This window comes from Momordica charantia (genome assembly GCF_013281855.1).
Source record: "Momordica charantia cultivar OHB3-1 chromosome 9 unlocalized genomic scaffold, Mcharantia_2.0 BLBB01000009.1, whole genome shotgun sequence".
Taxonomy (NCBI): Eukaryota; Viridiplantae; Streptophyta; class Magnoliopsida; order Cucurbitales; family Cucurbitaceae; genus Momordica; species Momordica charantia.
This window is the reverse complement of record NW_028275167.1, coordinates 3,734,263-3,751,472: the sequence shown is the minus strand read 5'-3', so window position 1 is coordinate 3,751,472 and position 17,210 is coordinate 3,734,263. Positions and strand designations below refer to the sequence as shown.

The following is a 17,210-nucleotide window of genomic DNA, read 5'->3' as shown; positions in this document are numbered from 1 at the left end:
AAGACAACTTAAAAATGGAACTTAATCTTCAATAACAAACTAACAACTGAGATCCTTAGGTAAATAAGGCTTCAAAGACTAATAGAATAAGGCTGGTGAAAATGAAAATACTAGAGAGAGAAGAAAGAGAAATGAAAGAGCCCCCATCCTCTATTAGCTCCCTAGGTCCTTGACAAGCCATTTATCAGTACTATTGTATGAATCATTGTTTTATTAGATTTATAAATTGTGTAACTATCAAGGTGCCTCTTATAAGTTGTTGATAGGTGTGTACCCTCCCTACAATCCATTCATGAATTCATCTCCCATTGTAACAACGTTAGCATGGCATGTATTGGGCTAATACTTTCTTAGACTGAATATAAGAAGTTAAATAGGTGTGTAAAGTGTACACAGCAATGTTATTCTACGTAAACCAGAAAAAACTTATACAAATTGTTTGAGTTATTTCTAGATGTCTTTGTCAATGGAAATGTTGATAACTAACCACCCTAGGTTGACCTAGTGTTATTGGGTCATATTCAAACCTCGTGGTGGCAACCTACCTAAGATATTAAACTCCTGTGGATATTAGAATCCTACGAATTTCCTAATAACCGAATGCCAACTTAATGCTCTTAGCTTCATTTCTCCATTTCATATGCTTTATGACATTTTCAACTTTATTGCTATTTTTCATGGTTTGGAGCCTTTCAGGTGGCTCTCAATTGGAACATACCAGTGGGCTGTTACAAGAGCCCTTCGTTTGGTTTTTCTAAGATTTGGTGTTCGGTGAAGAATGTTAAGTGCATAGGCCTTATGACATTTTCAATTTGTCAAATTGAAAAAGGTTTGTATACACTGGCTTTCTACTCATTAAACTGGAGCCAAATTTGTCTCAAGATGTCTTGACCCTGCTTCCATCCTTGTACAGAAAATGTGTTCGTTTGAACCCATGTAATTTTGAGAACCGTCTCAGGGTCTTCCACTGAGGCAGAAAAGAGACTTTACCACCACACTAGCTGAATTGTACAGACTAAGACAGCTCCTTTGTGATCTACACATCTATTTGTAGGATCCTCTTTTTCTATGGTGTGACGATATATTCCCTTTAGCCAGTGTGAGGTATTTTCCTCACTAAACTTTGATATTCGAAAGGAAAAAACAGACCTTAGGCTTTACAAGACCAGCCAACCTGAGGGGACTAGGTCTCTCTCTACAGCTATGCTTACACAAAATGCCAAAAACTGCCTCCCTAATCCCGAGGATCCCCTTTACATACATTCCATTTCTCCCCAACCGTACTCCTAACTAACTGTGCGAGAAATTCCCAAAACACCCCCCACCCTGCACCCTACCTCTCAATTTCCTCTTCTGCCCTTTCTAACATAAGTATTGAATAACCGATGGCCTAACAACACCCCTCCCTTTGAAATCCACCTTGTCCTCAAGGTGGGTGTCCAGATGCTTTGCGAAGAAGCTTGGGAACTGCAGTTTGACCTTGTCCAACTTGATCCAGGTCGCCACTTCTTCAGGTAACTGTTTCCATGCTATCGAGGCCTCCTCCTTCCCAGTAGCACCATTTGTACGTGTGGCATATACCTCTGCTGGTTCCACAACCCACTCCATTTCTTCCAAGATCCAGGAGTCAGTGGCTGGATAGTGTAAGCATTGCCCACGACCTTTTTTAGCTGAGGCACGTGGAACACAGGGTGGATGTTAGACTCCACAGGTAGCTACAGCTTGCAGGCGACTGCCCCTATGCATTGAACAACCTCGAAGGGTCCAAAGTACTTTGGAGCCAATTTTTCATTCTTTCGATGGGCCACTGACCTTTGTCGGTAGGGTCGTAGCTTCTTTACCATGTCTTCTTTTCTTTTATTTCTCACCAACGACGCAATCTTTCGAAGTTTTCTTAGTTCTTATTTCTCAACAACAATAATAGCACACTCGTCACTCGCCTTTGTCGGTCGCTCTAGCCGTCCCCACAGTCACAGCCAATCGATTTGTTGAAAACCGACCAACCGACGAATTGTTTAGTTAAACCGACAAAAAAACTGTCAGTTAAACCGACAAATCGATCGACCAAACCGATCGGTTGGCCGGTCGGCGCCAAACTGCGGAGGGAAACCGATGTGGTCGATTTCGGAGTCGGGGTCGGCCAAAAACCGACCTCGATCGACCGATGATCAGCCCTACCCACGATTGAGTTCAAGGCGACGTACTCTACTGCCTTCCCTTTGTCCCCTTCCCTCGGTGCTTCATCCATCACATCGTCCATCCCCGTGTCTTCGTCCTCCTGATTGTTGTTATGCACCACGAACACGTGTAACTCTCTCTTCTTACACTTGTGCCCCACCGAATATTTCGTCGCATTTGAAGCACAATCCCTTTTCCTTCATTTTCTGGTACTCTGCTTCCGTGAGTCGTTTCTACTGGGGTACCGATTCAGTCGAAACCACGTTCCCTTGTCCCTTAGTAGCTAGCGTGACTACACGTGTAGAGGATAGGTCTGCGTTCTTTAATATTCCTTTACCCGTCCCTGTCGTGGCTTGATTACTATCCCCTTTCCCTATGAGCGTCCCTCCATCTCCTTGGGCCGCAAGGTCAATGTCCTCCACTAACTGGGCTTTGCACATAATCTGATCTAGCCCATCAGGTTCGATGGCCAAAACCTCAGCCCTAACCACTGGTTTAAGCCCATTAAGGAACATGACTTTGAGGACTTCATCGAAAAGTTGTGGCAACGGCGCCGCCATGGCCTCAAACCGTTCAATATAGTCTTCAGTCTTCGACGGTGGTCTCCTATTTGTTCGCAAACAATCTGACGCATTGTCTTCCTCTTTTTTTTTAGGGCAGAAAACGTTGGAACAGTCGGTTCTTCAAGTCTTTCCAATCCGAAAATGTCGTTAATGGTCATTCCACCAATACCAGGACAAAGCTATTCCATCAAAGCTTATCACAGAAACTATAAGTTTTTCATAATCACTCGACTTATGTATTTCAAAGTACCTCTCTGCACGGAATAACCACGACTCCGGGTTAGGTCCCAAGAAGATCGTCATCCCGACCTTTTTGAACTTGCTACGATCGTTTCCAATCTCCGTAGTTTCCAAGATTCGAGTCTCCTCATCTGTCACTTTCCTCTTTAGCAATGAGCCTTCTCCTCCGCTTTCCTCAGTCATAGATGACTTATCGACAGTGTCGTGGGCCATGAAGCGCTCGATTCTTTCTTGTCGTGCGTCCATCTTTGCCATGAACGTTTCTAAAATCTTCTGGTTCATCTGAACCTGTTCCTTCACGTCAGTGACCATCTCCTTCAAGCTGGCCACTTCTTGCTCCGTTGCATCGCAACGTTCCTCAAGTCGCATCCGTACCATTCTTCGCTTTCTCCCCAGGATGACCGCTCTGATACCAGGTTGTGAGGTATCTTCCTCACTAAACTTTGATATTCGAAAGGAAAAAACAGCCCTTAGGCTTTACAAGACCAGCCAATCCGAGAGGGCTGGGTCTCTTCCTACAGCTACTTCTGTGCTTACGCAAAATGTCAAAAACTGCCTCCCTAATCCCGAGGCTCCCCTTTACATACATTCCATTTCCCCCAACTGTACTCCTAACTAACTGTGCGAGAAATTCCCAAAACACCCCCCACCCTGCACCCTACCTCTCAATTTCCTCTTCTACCCTATCTAACATAAGTATGAATAACCGGTGGCCTAACATAATCCAATACTTTCTGTAATGGTAATGTACATGAAAACTGATTTTGTGTGCAAACATATGGCGCAAAAGGATCTTCCAGTCCAATTTGTCTTCTGTTTCAGCTGGGTGTATGTTACTACTATTGGTGAGGTCTGGTTAAGCTGTTGACTGTTGTAGTTAGTTAGAGCTGAGTCTGTCAAGTTAACTACGCTGACTAAGTGATTATTATAAACAATTATGTGTAAACATTAATACATGGGGTTATTTCAAATCCTTGGTTACAGGGAAAAGTTCATGTTCTAAGCAGTGAATCGGAGAAGTACCTCTAAATAGAAACTGAATGCTAACTTTGATATAATCAGAAGAACCCAGAAGATGGTGTACCTGAAAATTAGATAGAAACCTAAGAATGAGAGAAGTCCATGATGACTTAAACTTCCCTACTCAACACCCAAGATCAAAATTCTTACTGCAAGAGTGAAAGTGAGCTCTCGTGCATTCCCCTTCCTACATAAAGCCGAGGCTGGAATGGATTTAAACATTTGATTAATAATTCGTAAGATGAAAACCGAATAGTAGTGAAGTGTTTATACACTAAACTGAAAAAATAAAAATAAAATAAGGGAGCAAGCAACAAACGATTCCAAGTATTGTGTGAGTTGGTCCAAAACTGCTAATAATTGTCTATATGAAGTTTGAAAACATTGATCACGTACCTGAGACCACCACATCATGAGCATCACAAGCTTATTGTTTGAACGTTCCAGGAAACGCCGAATTGTTGGAAAAATGAACAATAGCCCAGAAAGCATGTTTGGAGATAAGTAAATAACGATAGCCACAATGAAAAAGGAAGGTGAACTTAAACTATTCCCGAACCAACTTTTAATTGTCTGTGTGAAGCCAGAAGGATTCTTCCAACTGAAGGCATAAGCTACAGATAAAACTATAACCCATGCCACAGCTGATGCAACTTTAAGAACATATCTTAACTTGACATAGAAGGACATGCTCTTCCTTGCTTTCCAGCTAAGGATAAAATCAATTATAGCTGAAAATGGAACAAATAAATAAATAAATATACCAAATGTGACATCTGTTGTGCTCATATTGTCATTATTGTCATTGAATGCGAAGGTATCAAGTATAACTTAAAATAGAGACCAAAAAAATTTTACTAACGTAGTAGAGGTGCCAAATGATGATCTAAACTAAACATTCTTGAGGATATATAAACATGTTTTATTCTGTAATATACTGTTAGTTTTGGTTGGTTGAGTTTCTGTTATATTTATTATTTAGCTAGATGATTAGTCAGGCTTAATTTAGTGATTATTTGATTAATGAGCTTAAACTTAAATACTGTATTTGTACTTCCACTATGATTTATAATTCAAAATAACACCTCGCAATCACAGTGAAAGTTGTTGTGCAAAAGAAGAAGAGCAGTGATTATCAAGTGTATCCCAAAAGCATATCAAGTTATTCTCTCCAATGTTCTATCATTGTTGCACTCTTTCTCCAAATGTGTGTGAAATTAAACAACAGATTATGATTAAATATCCTAGAATGGGAATGTAAGCAACAGAACGGCTTAATACAGGTCTTCTATATATATATATATATATATATATATATATATATATTATATATATATATATTTTAAAAGCCTAGGAGTTATAGGTGAAATACAGGTCTTTTTTTGTACAAACAGACAAACAAGACGAATTAGAAGAAATGAACATTTTTCAGTACCCTGTGCAAACTTCAAGATTGCTGCTGTTATAAAGATACTCAACACTTTCTTAAACACGTCGCCCTCGAATACTGAATCCAAATCCCCTGAACCATTCCAAGCAATGATTACCATTGCCTGTGGAGAACATATGTCAACAATATTACCAATTTAAGGAAAAAAAAATAGGAAAGAAAGAAAAGCAGCCAGCACAGCAAGAAACTTACCTGAAAACACAATATAAAAAAACTCCACATCCTGTCAAAACTTCTGAAAATGTGCCAAAATGACCGTATTTCCACGAAATTAACTTTCCCCATCCATCGATTTCTGGTATTTAGTTTATTTTCCTGGAAATGACACATTTCTACTATCATGAGCATACTAGTCCTAGAAACAATTAAAAGTTTGAGGACAAACAAAGAAGTCTAGAGATTGGAAACTGGGGGGTAGGGTTGGGGTGGGGAAGGAGATCAAATGCTTAGAAAGCCAACTAATACTCTTTGGCTGAACTTAGGTACAATGGAGAGGCTACATGGATAACATCTAAATAAGATTTTGTGCAGGATCAGGATTTATCTCATGAAATAAGTTGCCTCTTTTCTTATAAGGAATTTGTCCCTATAGTGATGGCAAGTCTTGTCAATAGTCAATGTTCCCTTCTCAATTTGATGTTAACCAAGTCCACTTCACCAGGCTATAAGAAGAGAAGACTTCAGTGTAATCAGAGATGAAAGTTCCCATCTAGACAATGACTATTTTGAAAGGCGTCTAAATCATTGAAAGAGAATTTGAGAATGCTAGGCAAAGAGAAGAAAATGTATTAAAAGAAATATGTCAACATCTTGAAATGGAACGTGTACAAAATTCTCAAAGATAACGTGGCAAAGGAATCTACAAGAAGAACATGGACTAACAAATATCAGAATTCAAAATATTCCATACTTCATCTTTGTCAACTCTAGCAGGTTCTGAAGGACACTGAAAGAAATTAGCATCAGCTCGCATAGGCCAACCAAGGCGAAAGCAATCAATTGACCTACAAAGTTGCACCACCAAAATTCTTGAAATTTTAGAAAACTCAATATGAAGTAGAAATGTAGAACTGATGACAAAAAGCTTACCAGAAATATTCATTCAAATCGTCATAATTTCTCCATTGTGAATGCTTTGATTTACCGTCTTTGCTTTTTTTTGCTTCCTATATATGCAAATAATTAATAGAAGAGATACTCAGCTATCAGTTTGCAGCAGCAACTGGAAACCAATAGATTTCAATGACCAAGAAGACTTCGTGCAATACCTTAGCTATTATATTATATATCGGAGTAACAACTTTCTTTAAGAAAGCCTCTTCTTCACCACCATAAGCTGGTTTGACGTGCTCTCCTGTCATTGGACTCACACTTCCAGCCAGCATGCCGTACAATTCAAATGCCATCTACAAAGTTTCTCATCATACAGTGAATCCGTGGAGTCAACTAGCAGACAGGAGTCAACCACACCTTTTCTTGTAAATTGCTCAAGTTCGGAAACTTTTGATTTCAACTATCTTATCAACATTTCGATGAATAAAACGAAATTTTGAAGGAGAAATATTCTTCCCAAGTGTTCCAAGTGCATATAAAACTTCTCTAATTTCATTTCCTTCATGGTGCAAACGAAGATTAAAGTTTTCCAAAAATTATAATTAAAAAAATATATATCTTTCTTTTTTTTTCATTTTTTACCTCACTAATCCCTGGGAAGACCCCACCTCATCAAAGCCTGAAAAATATCATTTTTCGAAACATAATTATCCTATCCTATTGAGAAGAGACTGATTTTCACCGTAAGTGATTCTACTAATAAGGGTTTCCTATTTACACCAACTAATTTTCTCGAAAGCGGGACAAGTCACCGATAAATATACACACATAGAACTTTAGTGTGTCCATCTAGAAGGAAAATTTTTAAATCTCATGTTCCGACAGTTCAATTTGGTGGGAAGAGGCACAAGTTCAAGCATATGATACTAGAATGTTAAAGATGTTAATGCGTACATGATGATATATGTAGCAAAGGCACTCGGGCATGAATCTCAAGTTTGCAGCTTCTCCCCAGATCAGAAGATACAACCCCATATACAGTAACTTTCTCTGCTGAACTTCTTGTTGAATTTTTGGCAACCTACCAAAATATGAAAATTGATATAAGTCATGAATAAGATAGCACAATTTTGAAACTTTTATGGACTGCAAATTAACACACACACACACACACACACATATGTATTCTTGTTCTGTAGCAATTACCAACCAAATACAACAATGAAAAGCAAAATTTCATTTGTGCTGACATTCTTAAAAAGACTACTAACAATTGAAAAGGCACAAAAACAGTCTTACCAAAGGCTGCTTTTGCGGTCCAGATACCTGCACCATTTTTTGTAGTTTTTAAAAAGCTTCTTCATGACTTCTGTAAGAGCACGGTCATCCAACTAAAATGCAAAAGGGTAAGCACAAAATAGAGACTATTAAGAGGTAGGAATCTGAGCAAAGGAAAGTTGAGCAGAAAAAAACCTTGGGTCGCTGATCAGGCTTTGAATACTGCCGCATCTGAACATTTGCAATCAATAAAATCAGATGTTCCCTTTGATTTGCCACGTTGCCCTCCTGAAATTAGTGAGTGAAACATAAATCCCACTCCTGAAGCATAACATGTTTATCAAACTTCATTGGTCACCTGGAAACCAAACATCGCTTGAAGCCAATCAAGGATGTCTTCATCTACTTTCTTCTTGTGGTTCTTTGGCCATGGCAAACCCCGGGTGTTACGAAGCGCAGAGACAGTAGCTTGAATCTGTATCAGCAAATGAGCATTAATATGCATCAAGATCATGAAGATGCAAAATGGAACTCAAATAATGAAAAGAAAACATGACAAGACCTCAGGAATTCTCATGATTATCTGGTTTTGACTGTCAGGATCGAGAGGAAGTATGTTAAATGGTTTATACATCTGCTGTTTCTCCTCAACCTTGTTGTGAGCTTCCAAAATCTTAAACATAAATAAGAAAAAACGTATTATCAACAGTAATTTATATAGACAACACATGACAGGTTAACTCAAGATGCTACTGCAACAAATCAAGTAAAAGTGAACAGAAGGATCTCGCAACATTATTATCAATTTTACCTCATCAGCTACATCTACAGCCTCTGTTTGATTCACAGCCCTCAAAACTTCAAAAAGGATCGCGGCAGTTTTATAAACTTTTGTCAGTTGGTCACTGATTAGGAAGAGAACATCAATTCAAATAATTAAGTGTAACAAACCCAAACAACCAAGCAAACTACACTATTTTTCTATAAAACTACCGATCAGCTTTGTCAGCCTCATTCAAGGCTTGTATGTATTTTGTATAGTAATGTCGATAAAAGTTCTGCATTTCACGAGCATCACTCTTTTGCCTTCCAGCCAATGTTGTTTCATTTTCCTGAAAAGCAGCCATAACAGTAAGCAACATAGATGAAAGGAAGCTAGGTCCAAATGGAAATTGTCATCGCAAGTTGCATGTCATTACAGATTTACATTGCATTATTAAAGAACCATGAAATTGTTAGGCCTCCTATTAGACATACTTATGTACGCAGGGGTACAGGGGGTAATTCCCCCTCTTCTGACAATTAGGAGGTTGACTTGGGTAGGACCTTAGCTTTTGTCTTTTGTGTGGTCCTAGGTTGTGGGAGGGAGAATATATGTTTTGGGGCTGCCAAGGTTAGAGGCATGCTTTTGTTTTGTACTCAGTAAGTGAGACTAGTGGGAGAGCGCAAGCCTCTCGAACGGTTGCTTGTTTCTGTATTCTGTTGTTAATCTAAGTACCTAGTTGTGAGGGAGTTACCTCACAAATTGGTATCAGAGCACGTTCGACCGGGGAAAGAGTGCGAATGGCAAACAAGAAACAACTAGAGGAAAGGTGCGAGTCGACCGAAAAGGAAGTGAGTGGGATCAAGGAGGTCCTACAACAAATTAGTTCCCAACTGGAGGAACAGCGTAAGAGAAGTGAGGCGCAGATGATCGAACAACGTCGCAAGAATGAGGAAACTCAACGAAAGTTGGATGAATTCATGCTAGAAGTGTCCCAAGGGAAGAGCCCGCGGCCAGCTGCGGCAGAGAATGGAAGTTCAGCCCTGAAGAGGAAACTACCCGAAGAGAACAGTGAGCAACAAGGCGAGACATCAACGGGCAAAGCTGAGGGGCCTGGGGTCGAACGAAACAAGTTTAAAAAGGTGGAGATGCCTGTTTTCACAGGGGACGACCCAAATTCGTGGCTTTTTAGAGCTGAGAGATACTTCGAGATCAACCACCTGAGTGAGGAGGAGAAGATGACAGTGACAATTATCAGCTTTGAAGGTGCGGCTATGAAATGGTACTGCTGGTCGGAAAACCGGCAACCATTCGCGGATTGGAACAATCTGAAAACCAGGATGTTTGAGCGGTTTAGCGATTCCAAAGATCAAAACCTTCTTTCCCGCTTCCTTTCCATCAAGAAAGAAGGTACTGTTACTGAATACCGACAGACATTTGAAGCTTGGTCAGCTTCTTTGCCCGATATAGCTGAGGATGTTATGGAAAGTACATTCATCAATGGGTTGGAACCCAACATCAGGGCGGAACTTAAACTTTGGGAACCAGTGGGCCTCGAACGAATCATGAAAAAAGCCTAACTTATTGAAGATAGGAATTCGTCAGTCCATACAACAAGGGATGGAAGCCCAAGTCAGGGTCCTAGGACACTGGCAAATACGCCAAAAACACCTCCCAAGACATCAGAGACAGTGACAACTCGCACAGTTACCCTATCTGGTAAGTCATATCCTACGGCCCAACCACTACGAAAGGAACAGACACAGAAAAAGCTAACGGAAACAGAGTACCAGCGGCGCAAGGACAAGGGGCTCTGTTTTCGGAGTGAGGAAAAATACAGCATTGGGCATAGGTGTAAGAACCAAGAGCTAAAGGTCTTCGTAGTGCACGACGACGAAGGCATGGAACTGGATCAAGAAGAGCTGATTATGAGTACGGAAGGAAGAGAAACCACCATAGTAGAGGAAGTCGCCGAGCTGGCACTAAACACCGTTGTGGGCTTCTCAACTCCAGGAACCATGAAATTGCGAGGGCTGATCGAAGACAAGGAGGTGGTCATCTTGATCGACTGTGGAGCCACACACAACTTCATATCACAGAAGTTAGTTGATGCGTTCAACCTTCCCCTACACGAGACCTCCAATTATGGAGTAATAATGGGCACAGGTGTAGTCGTAAGGGGCAAGGGAATATGCAAGGGAATCATCCTCTACCTCCCCGAGTTAACTATCAGAGAAAATTTCCTTCCCCTTGAGCTGGGAAACTTGGATGTGGTGCTGGGAATGCAATGGTTAAGCACCCAAGGAACGATGGAGGTGGATTGGCAGGCACTTACCATGTCTTTCCGAAATGGGAGCAACAGAATCATCCTCAAGGGAGACCCAACCTTGATGAGAATGGAGGTGACCCTCAAGAAGCTAGCGCGGACTTGGGAAACACATGATCAGGGATTCTTGGTGGAGCTCAGGGCCTTCTCTGCGCAACCGGAGGGACAGGAGGCTATTGAGGCCATCATTCCCAACCGCCGGGTACAAGAAATCGAGAATCTAATAGCTGGCTACCCGGAGGTTTTCCAACCACCTTCCTCCCTACCCCCTTGTCGAGCCATTGACCACAAAATCCAACTGAAAGATGGTCAGCCATCCGTCAATGTCCGACCTTATCGCTATCCCCATGTTCAGAAAACCGAAAATGAGAAACTAATCAGTGAGATGTTAGAGGCAGGGGTGATCAGACCAAGTACCAGTCCTTACTCGAGCCCCGTGATCTTAGTAAAGAAGAAAGATGGTAGCTAGAGGTTCTGTGTAGACTATAGATCCCTGAACAATGCTACAATACTGGATAAGTTTCCCATTCCTGTCATTGAGGAATTGCTAGATGAACTCCACGGCTCGAAGGTGTACCCGAAGATCGACCTAAAATCAGGGTATCACCAGATCAGAATGGCCCCTGAAGATGTGCACAAAACAGCATTCCAGACACACGAGGGTCACTATGAGTTCATGGTGATGCCATTTGGTCTAACCAATGCTCCTGCCACATTCCAAGCATTGATGAACCAAATATTTCGACCATTCTTACGTAAGTTCATTTTGGTCATCTTTGATGATATTCTAATATATAGCTCCGATGCAGATGCCCACATCCACCATCTGACTGTGGTTTTCAACCTACTGAGAGATCACTCCCTTTGTGCCAACTTGAAGAAGTGTCAGTTTGCCAAGGAAATGATCGAGTATCTGGGACACCTGGTGTCAGCAGAAGGCGTTGAAGCAGACCCTGAAAAGATTCGAGCAATGCTCCAATGGCCACAACCTACGAACCTCAAGGAGCTGCGGGGATTCTTAGGCTTGACGGGGTACTATCGCAAGTTTGTCTCTAATTATGGCTCCATAGAAGCCCCTTTGACACAACTGTTGAAGAGGGATGCCTTCCACTGGACATCCGAAGCCACTGAGGCCTTTGAAAGGCTAAAAAATGCCATGGTGACCCTGCCAGTCCTAGCGCTACCAGATTTCACCCTACCCTTCATCATCGAAACGGATGCATCGGGTACGGGGTTAGGTCTCGTCTTATCCCAGCAACAAAGACCAATAGCTTTCTTCAGCCACACCCTTTCCACACAAGCCCAGCTCAAACCAATCTATGAAAGAGAATTGATGGCCATTGTCCTAGCCATTCGAAATGGAGACCGTATCTGCTCGGGCAACGGTTCATAGTGAGAACCGATCAACAAGCTCTGAAGTACTTGTTGGAACAAAAGATCGTGCAACCCGAATATCAAAAGTGGGTATCGAAATTGCTGGGATACGACTTTGAAATCCAATATCGACCTGGCTTGGAAAACAAAGCCGTCGATGCCCTATCACGCCTTCCACATATTAGTCAGCTGACAGCCCTTTCAACACCAACCTTGATCGATGTAAACGTGATTAAGACCGAAGTAGCCGAGGACCCTGAATTCACTAAAATCCTCGAGGAGCTACAGAAGGACCCCGACAGTGTCCCAAGATATTCGTTGCAGCAGGGTATGTTACGCTACAAGGACAGGTTGGTCCTATCCCGAAATTCCTCTCTCATTCCCACCATCCTACAAATGATTCAGTAGTAGGGGGCCATTCAGGATTCCTACGGACTTACAAGCGCCTAACGGGGGAGCTCTATTGGCCGGGGATGAAAGCCATGACTAAGGCATACGTAGAACAGTGTCACACATGCCAGAAGAATAAGAACCTCGTAGTCGCCCCCACCGGCCTCCTACAACCCTTGGCCATACCGGATCGAATTTGGGAGGACATCTCCATGGACTTCATCGAAGGGCTGCCTAAGTCATTGGGACAGGACTCAATCTATGTGATTGTGGACAGGTTGAGCAAATACGCCCATTTCATCCCCTTGAAACACCCTTTCACAGCAAAAACAGTGGCAGCAGTGTTTGTGAGAGAAGTTGTGCGCCTACATGGATTCCCCCGTACCATTGTCTCCGATCGTGACAAGATCTTCATCAGCCACTTTTGGACAGAATTGTTTTGTTTGCAGGGCACTAAACTACACCGTAGCACTGCCTACCACCCCCAAACTGATGGTCAGTCGGAAATTGTGAACAAATGTTTGGAAACTTACCTCCATTGTTTTTGCAGTGAGAATCCTAAACAGTAGGGGCACTGGATCACGTGGGCTGAATTTTGGTATAATACCACGTACTACAATTCCATCGGAACCACCCCATTTCAGGCAGTATACGGCAGGCCTCCACCCCCACTCGTGTTGTATGGCAGCCAAAGGACAACCGACGCCACGCTAAATCAACAACTCGAGGAGCGTGATATAGCCCTCGACAAGTTGAAGGCTAACCTGATCCTAGCCCAAGAACGTATGCGAAAGTACGCGGATGCACATCGCAGAGAGGTGGAATTCGAGGTGGGAGAACAGGTTTTTTTGAAACTACAACCCTACAGGCAACGTTCAATGGCTAAACAGAGGAACGAAAAGCTGCGCCCACGTTTCTTCGCCCCTTCACCATCACCGAGCGGATTGGCAAAGTCGCCTACAAATTAGAGCTCTCAACGGAAGCATCCATCCACCCGGTATTCCATGTGTCACAGCTGCGGAAGGTCATTGGCCCAGGAAAAGAAATATGCTCAACCGTGCCACCACTAATGGATGACTTTGAAGTCCTCCCTGAACCTGAAGAAGTATTTGCCCTTCACCACAATGACGACACTGCCGAATTGGAAGCCCTAGTGCACTGGAAACATACGGATGAGGGCGACGCCACTTGGGAAAACCTTGAGACTTTTAAGCTCCAATTCCCGAACTTCCACCTTGAGGACAAGGTGACTGGACCCCCGGGGGGTGATGTTAGGTCTCCTATTAGACATACTTATGTACGCAGGCGTACAGGGGGTAATTCCCCCTCTTCTGACAATTAGGAGGTTGACTTGGGTAGGACCTTAGCTTTTGTCTTTTGTGTGGTCCTAGGTTGTGGGAGGGAGAATATATGTTTTGGGGCTGCCAAGGTTAGAGGCATGCTTTTGTTTTGTACTCGGTAAGTGAGACTAGTGGGAGAGCGCAACCCTCTCGAACGGTTGCTTGTTTCTGTATTCTGTTGTTAATCTAACTACCTAGTTGTGAGGGAGTTACCTCACAGAAATCAACCCCAAGCTTTGAATTCTTAAAGCTCATTTAATAACCATTTTGTTTTTAATTTTCTATTTTTAAAAAAATTATACTTTTCTCACAATTTCTTTGATATATTTTTCATATTTCTTAAAAACACGTGACTTCATAGCCAAATTTCAAATAGAAACACTAGTTTCTAAAAACTACTTTTTTAGCTTCCTGAACTTGGTTTAGATTTTGCTCTTTAAAAAGAAGACAACACAATAGAACAACACATAAATGGAAATAGTATTTGGAAGCTTAATTTTCAAGGTTAACAAACAGAGCTTAAATGATTTTGTTTAGTCACAATATGTTGCAAACAAGTACGCGTATGAATATCCATAAAGGCAAACTACAAGCAGAAAGTGGAAAATAGAGATATGTGAACAGACAGAGGGACTAAAATACCCGCTCCAGACGCTGAAGGAGTGCAGTTTTAAATTGCCGAACTCCTCGTCCACTTGATGTGGGATCCAATCTGTGAGCCTTTTCAAAAGCGTAAAATCGACCTGACCCAGCAAAGACAATGATACGTTGAAGTTAACATCACTTTTCATACTCGAAATAATTCTTCAAGAACATATAATTGCCGAGCAAATGGATCACAACCAATAAGCCTTACAAGTAAGAAGCCACTATTAACGATTAAAAAAAAAAAAAAAAAAGGAAAGTACTTCACAGCATACCAAATTTCCATGAAAAGTTACTGCAACTTACATAGATACGCAACCCTAGGGTTGCTCGCCTCGACTTCATTAGCAACACGAAGAATTGGAGCAATCTCATCGAGTGAAGATGGAACCACCTCACTGTCCATCATCGACTCTGCCAAATTCCCAAGTGTCTGGGCTCGCATAATCTTCTTACTCGGTTGTTGATCCGACCCCCTTCGTTGAGCCATGTTTAAATAGTACAGAACACCAACTTAAACTTGCTGTCTACCTGCCAAGTTTCCAGAGAAATGCTTATGCCCAAAGTCTAAGAACAAAAATCCAACATGAATTTAGAAGAATCCCGCTTCACCAGTTCAGCTGGGGAGCAAGATTGTAGACAATATAAGAAAACTAACTCATGGTAATCATAGTAACAAGAAGTCAATAAAAAGAAGAAGAAAAAAGGAAAAGTAATCCCACTAACCAATTGATTAATCAAGAGATCGAAACTTGGTCAGCAAGCAACGAAGCGAGAAGAAACAAGAGTATAAGAGAATCCAATTCAATATTTTATTCCACCCATCCAAAATCCACCACTGATTACTGAAGACCGAAATACAAGGAGTAAGAAACAAACTGGTCCCAGTCCCAGTCCCAGTCCCATCCAACCATACCCGAGCTCGTCCAGCTAAGTAGCAGAGAAAGCGAATTGAAACTCCATAATAAGTAATCGGGATTGAAAAAAGCCAAACGAAAAGTCGAGATAGCGAATGGATGATGAGGGGCGTGCGGTGATCGAAGAAAGTAAAGCAAAAGGACGCTACCCACAAAGTCTTTACAGTGAAGAACAGATGCAAAAAGTAAGTGGAAAGTTTACAAATAGCTTGCAAGAGAGAGAGAGAGGTGGTCGGCAATGGCGGCTGAAGAGGAAGCAGGGGGCGGGAGGAGGAAGACGGAGGCGGAATTCGGATGTGGACGAATCGCTGTGGAAAATGAGCTGAATTTTCAGTTCTAGAAGTTCAAACCAATCACAATGCGCCACGTAATGTTCTTAACTTTTCGTTTCCACTGCGGCCCATGTACTTGTGAGATTTGCGAAAAGGCCCCAATTCATTAACGACAAATGATTTGCATGTGAGACAAGCGGCCATCAGTTGGACGTCGGGATGCTGACTTGGCACCGTAGTTTTAAAGGTTTCATCTGAGCTCGGCTGCAGGAGATCTTAACTCTCATGCACAGACTTTTATGTAACTGGGTCTTTATAAAGTTCCAAATTATATTTCTATTATCCATGAATTCATGGAAGATTACCATTTCAAGGCTGAAAACACCGCATGGGTCCTTTAACTTTTTTCAATTCTAAATATCTTACCTTGCATTAAAAATCTCAATTATGTCCTTTTGTATTGTTGGAGGAAAAAATAGAACGTGACCCAATAATTTGGTTCTAAGGATTCCGTCTTCAGGCTCAACAACTGACTTGGGGGCCCGACAAGCATAACCGTCAATCGGAGTGAGTCTAATGGCCTTGTCCCCCCTCCCCCATCGCCTCTAAAAGGGACAATCCACCTCTTCACTCAGTTACGGAATTATGCTTTGATAATAAAATCTATTGTAGCTCGTGCCTCTTCTAACTTGAGAGTCAGAGTGTGTTCCTTTTGCATGCCCTATTTGTTTAAGGTCGTACCTTGCCAACTCGACTACATTGTCACGTGATCGATCTTCGGTAGCTTAGTAGAATCCTGCATCAATATGTATAAATTAAGTATTATTATAAAAGAAAATTATAGCTCTTGTCGACCTATGCGAATGCGTGAATATGTCATTTAATTCAATAGAATAATAACTTAATTTGTCAAATAGTCAAATTCAACCTACCTATTAATAAAATCAGTTTTTCTAAACATGCCTACATGTCGCGGAAACAATAACTTGAATGGTTAATAAATCGCAACACTTTTTTCTGGAACGAGAGCATTTTTAATACGCTAGGGATAATAATGATAAATTTAAAAGATAAAAAACTAAATTTGAGAATTACCTAAAATATTAGGAAAAGTTTGATATGTTAAGTTAGCCTAGCTATTTATAAATATACTATCGTATTTATTATACTTTTATCATAATATAATCCATGTACTTAAAAAAAAAAATTTGATATTTATCTTTATTTTTTTTATTTATTTACGGGTGACTTGGTTCAAAGGAGCAAGGTAAATCAAAAGATCGGGAAGGAAATAAGTTCAAATTTCATGATGGTCACCTACTTAATAATTAATTTTCTACGTGGTTTATTGGCTTGGTCGAGGTACATGCGAGCCATCTCCTATTCAAAATTGTCTATAAT

The 17,210-nt window shown here is 41.4% G+C and overlaps 1 protein-coding gene and 1 pseudogene across 1 annotated transcript in view; one reads left to right on the top strand and one right to left on the bottom strand.

Moving 5' to 3' along the window:
- The window catches only part of LOC111015422 (callose synthase 1), a 29,909-nt gene extending 14,060 nt beyond the window's left edge, over nucleotides 1–15,849 (bottom strand). The window contains exons 1-18 of the mRNA XM_088116885.1: nucleotides 15,347–15,849; nucleotides 14,927–15,151; nucleotides 14,618–14,718; nucleotides 8,776–8,894; nucleotides 8,594–8,687; nucleotides 8,345–8,455; nucleotides 8,141–8,257; nucleotides 7,978–8,070; nucleotides 7,804–7,895; nucleotides 7,459–7,585; nucleotides 6,720–6,857; nucleotides 6,541–6,617; nucleotides 6,362–6,455; nucleotides 5,644–5,766; nucleotides 5,437–5,554; nucleotides 4,398–4,732; nucleotides 4,152–4,204; nucleotides 4,005–4,065 (exon numbers count right to left, since the gene is read on the bottom strand). Coding sequence (XP_087973011.1) covers nucleotides 4,005–4,065; nucleotides 4,152–4,204; nucleotides 4,398–4,732; nucleotides 5,437–5,554; nucleotides 5,644–5,766; nucleotides 6,362–6,455; nucleotides 6,541–6,617; nucleotides 6,720–6,857; nucleotides 7,459–7,585; nucleotides 7,804–7,895; nucleotides 7,978–8,070; nucleotides 8,141–8,257; nucleotides 8,345–8,455; nucleotides 8,594–8,687; nucleotides 8,776–8,894; nucleotides 14,618–14,718; nucleotides 14,927–15,110 — 2,037 coding nt within the window. The 5' untranslated portion in view covers nucleotides 15,111–15,151; nucleotides 15,347–15,849. The remainder of the gene's footprint in view (nucleotides 1–4,004; nucleotides 4,066–4,151; nucleotides 4,205–4,397; nucleotides 4,733–5,436; nucleotides 5,555–5,643; nucleotides 5,767–6,361; nucleotides 6,456–6,540; nucleotides 6,618–6,719; nucleotides 6,858–7,458; nucleotides 7,586–7,803; nucleotides 7,896–7,977; nucleotides 8,071–8,140; nucleotides 8,258–8,344; nucleotides 8,456–8,593; nucleotides 8,688–8,775; nucleotides 8,895–14,617; nucleotides 14,719–14,926; nucleotides 15,152–15,346) is intronic.
- On the top strand, nucleotides 8,972–11,342 carry LOC111021922 (uncharacterized; annotated as a pseudogene).
- Nucleotides 15,850–17,210: the final 1,361 nt, after the last annotated feature.